Raw genomic sequence first — 2,473 nt, forward strand, 5'->3', positions numbered from 1 at the left:
CGGGCAGCTCTCCATTCTCCCAAACAGGCTGCTAAGAAAACAGGAGAACGCAGCCCGAGCTCTCCTTTTCGTGATTCTGGGCTTTTGATTTCATTTGGCCTGTAAACCTTGAAAAACACCTGGGAGTGCTGTTCTGCAAGTGACAAGTGTTTGGACAACATGTATTTCCAGAATGCGTGCCTTCCCAGTACACTGCCAGATGAAATATCCCTGGCATAGCATCTGCAGGCTTCTTACTGTTAAATTTTCAGTGTCCTTGGTGCAGGGTGCCAGGCTGTTGTTGTCACTTCAAGTCAAATTTAAACTAGATTTCAGAATACCAGGATTGTCTGCAAAACAAAATGACTTTTCTCCATCCAGTTTGACAACAGAACAGTTCATCCAAATATGTAAACGTTAAGAACTAAAGAGAAGAATGGTTATGGTAAGGCTGGAAGCATGAAATGAGAAGAAAAGGGAAATGGTCTAATATCTGTTCTAAACTCCTTGCAACGTTTAACTCCTGAGTGGAAAAATAGGCTCCCATTGGCAATTGTCATGTGAAGTACTTAAAGTCTTGAAGTCTGTGAAGAGATTAGGCTGTGTAGTAGAGGGAGCAGTCTAGCTTTCAAGATAAATGGACTGGACAATCTGCACATTTCTTCCATTTTTGGCTTCTAAATGCTGGTTTGTCACATTTCTTTGCAGAGTTAGTAAGAATTCTGTTGTGAATATTACGTTACTAAGCCTTCATTACTTATTTATCAGTTGTTAAGTGGTGTCTATAGTGTCTATAAGAGCCTGTTGTTAAGTTGTGCTAGAGTCTGTATGAGATACAGACAATTCTTGCCCAAGGAGTGTATTGTTTAAAAGGTCTCATGTCAGATTTAGTGCTCCTAAGGAAGGCGTTATGTTAAAAATCAGATTTATTACAGTATTGTCAGGAATTGAAGCTGAATTATCCTTCTGAAAATATATGACTGAATATTTTGTTCTGCATTGCCCTTGATTGTTGTTGTTGTTCATGCACATGACAATTCTTTACACTTAATACTTACTAGTTCGTCTGGCATTAGTGTAGATTAGTGGCTTTGTAAGTTTTTCTTAGTAGAGCAAGCCTTTATATTAAGGAAGCATTGTGTGATAGAGTTTGTGATTGCTAGGTGATGCTAGCTGATGGTTACAACAGGTAGTTGAAGTTCAGGGTTTTGCATCTCTTCTGATTCACAGATTTAAGTGCTAACCTATTTTTCTTTTCTAGTTTAGTATTTCTATTCTTATCAATGTTCTTCAGAAGTAATTTGTCTTCTTTAGGGGCCTGTCCTTAAAAAATGAACACAGGCACCGCTCACAGATTTAAAAGCCAGCCAGTTTGAAAATCTCACTGTGCCTTTTCCTCGCCTATTCCAAAATTTGCTGAGGCGTGTGTAAGCTGTGAATTTTGAAGTATATCTTTTGGTTTGCAGTTGCAAGTGATCACATGGTGGGGCTAGCAGTAAACATATTCATGCGGGATTAGATCCTTAATATTTAAATGATTTCTGATTTGTAGATCAAAGGTGTTACGGTGATTACTAACACTAGAATGTCTGCTGCAAAACTAATTAATCTGTCCGTGTACGTTCACTGGAGAGGTGCACTGCATGTCTCTGGATGAGAGAGAATTTTCAGTCTTCATATACAAATATTAATTTGTTATTTCTGTAGGTTCTCTTAAGAATCTTAGACCAATACAGGCAAAAAGACTATGTTGCACCACGTGTTCTTCAGCAAACGTTAAACTATTTGAATCAAGGGGTTATTCACTCTCTAACATGGAAGCAAATGAAGCCACACATACAGGTCAGTGCATAAAACTCAGCCATAAGCACTGCATGTCATCAGGGTGATTAAAAAAACCCCAAAACCCCCAACCAATCTTGCAGTTTTAAAGACCGTTTCATAAATCTTTCATGCAGCAATCGATGTGGGCAAAAAATAGCATTTCTACATTAATGTGGTTGGTTTTTTTCAGCAAAACCTTTTATTGCAGGTATTGTTAACCCAATTAAAGATTCAGTTCCCTAAGTTCTTTATTTTTATTTTTGAGGTCTGCCAGAAAGTCCTAATGTTCTGCCTTTTACTAGTTGCTGATGTTCAAAATTGTCTATAGATTTGGAAACTCATAATTGGTTGTAGCACGAAAATAGTAGGCAAAGAGAACGTGGACCAAGAGGAACTGAACTCTGTTTTAAGGACACGTTTTATAAGTGAACTCAAAACACGTGAGAAGTGATTTTCATGCTTTTGGTTTTTTCCTGTCATAAGCTCCACCTTGTAGATAGATAAAGCCATGAGTGTTAAGAGGATGGACTCTGAAATCAATTCTCATGTTAAATGTTGCATTGGTGAGATCCTTCTGCAGAATGTGATGTTCTGATGTTTATAGACTATTCCCTGAAGTGTATTTTGTGCATGGTACTGTAGTATTATGAAGATAGGCTATGTAATTCCT

The 2,473-nt window shown here is 37.8% G+C and overlaps 1 protein-coding gene across 1 annotated transcript in view; it reads left to right on the forward strand.

Annotated features, from left to right (window-relative positions):
- Window positions 1-1,686: 1,686 nt before the first annotated feature.
- The window catches only part of IPO8 (importin 8), a gene marked incomplete at its 5' end in the record, with an annotated part of 25,813 nt that continues 25,026 nt past the window's right edge, over window positions 1,687-2,473 (forward strand). The window contains one exon of the mRNA XM_010157729.1: window positions 1,687-1,821. Within this exon, the coding sequence (XP_010156031.1) occupies window positions 1,687-1,821 (135 nt within the window). The remainder of the gene's footprint in view (window positions 1,822-2,473) is intronic.

The sequence above is a fragment of the Eurypyga helias genome, unplaced genomic scaffold (genome assembly GCF_000690775.1).
Source record: "Eurypyga helias isolate BGI_N326 unplaced genomic scaffold, ASM69077v1 scaffold43398, whole genome shotgun sequence".
Taxonomy (NCBI): Eukaryota; Metazoa; Chordata; class Aves; order Eurypygiformes; family Eurypygidae; genus Eurypyga; species Eurypyga helias.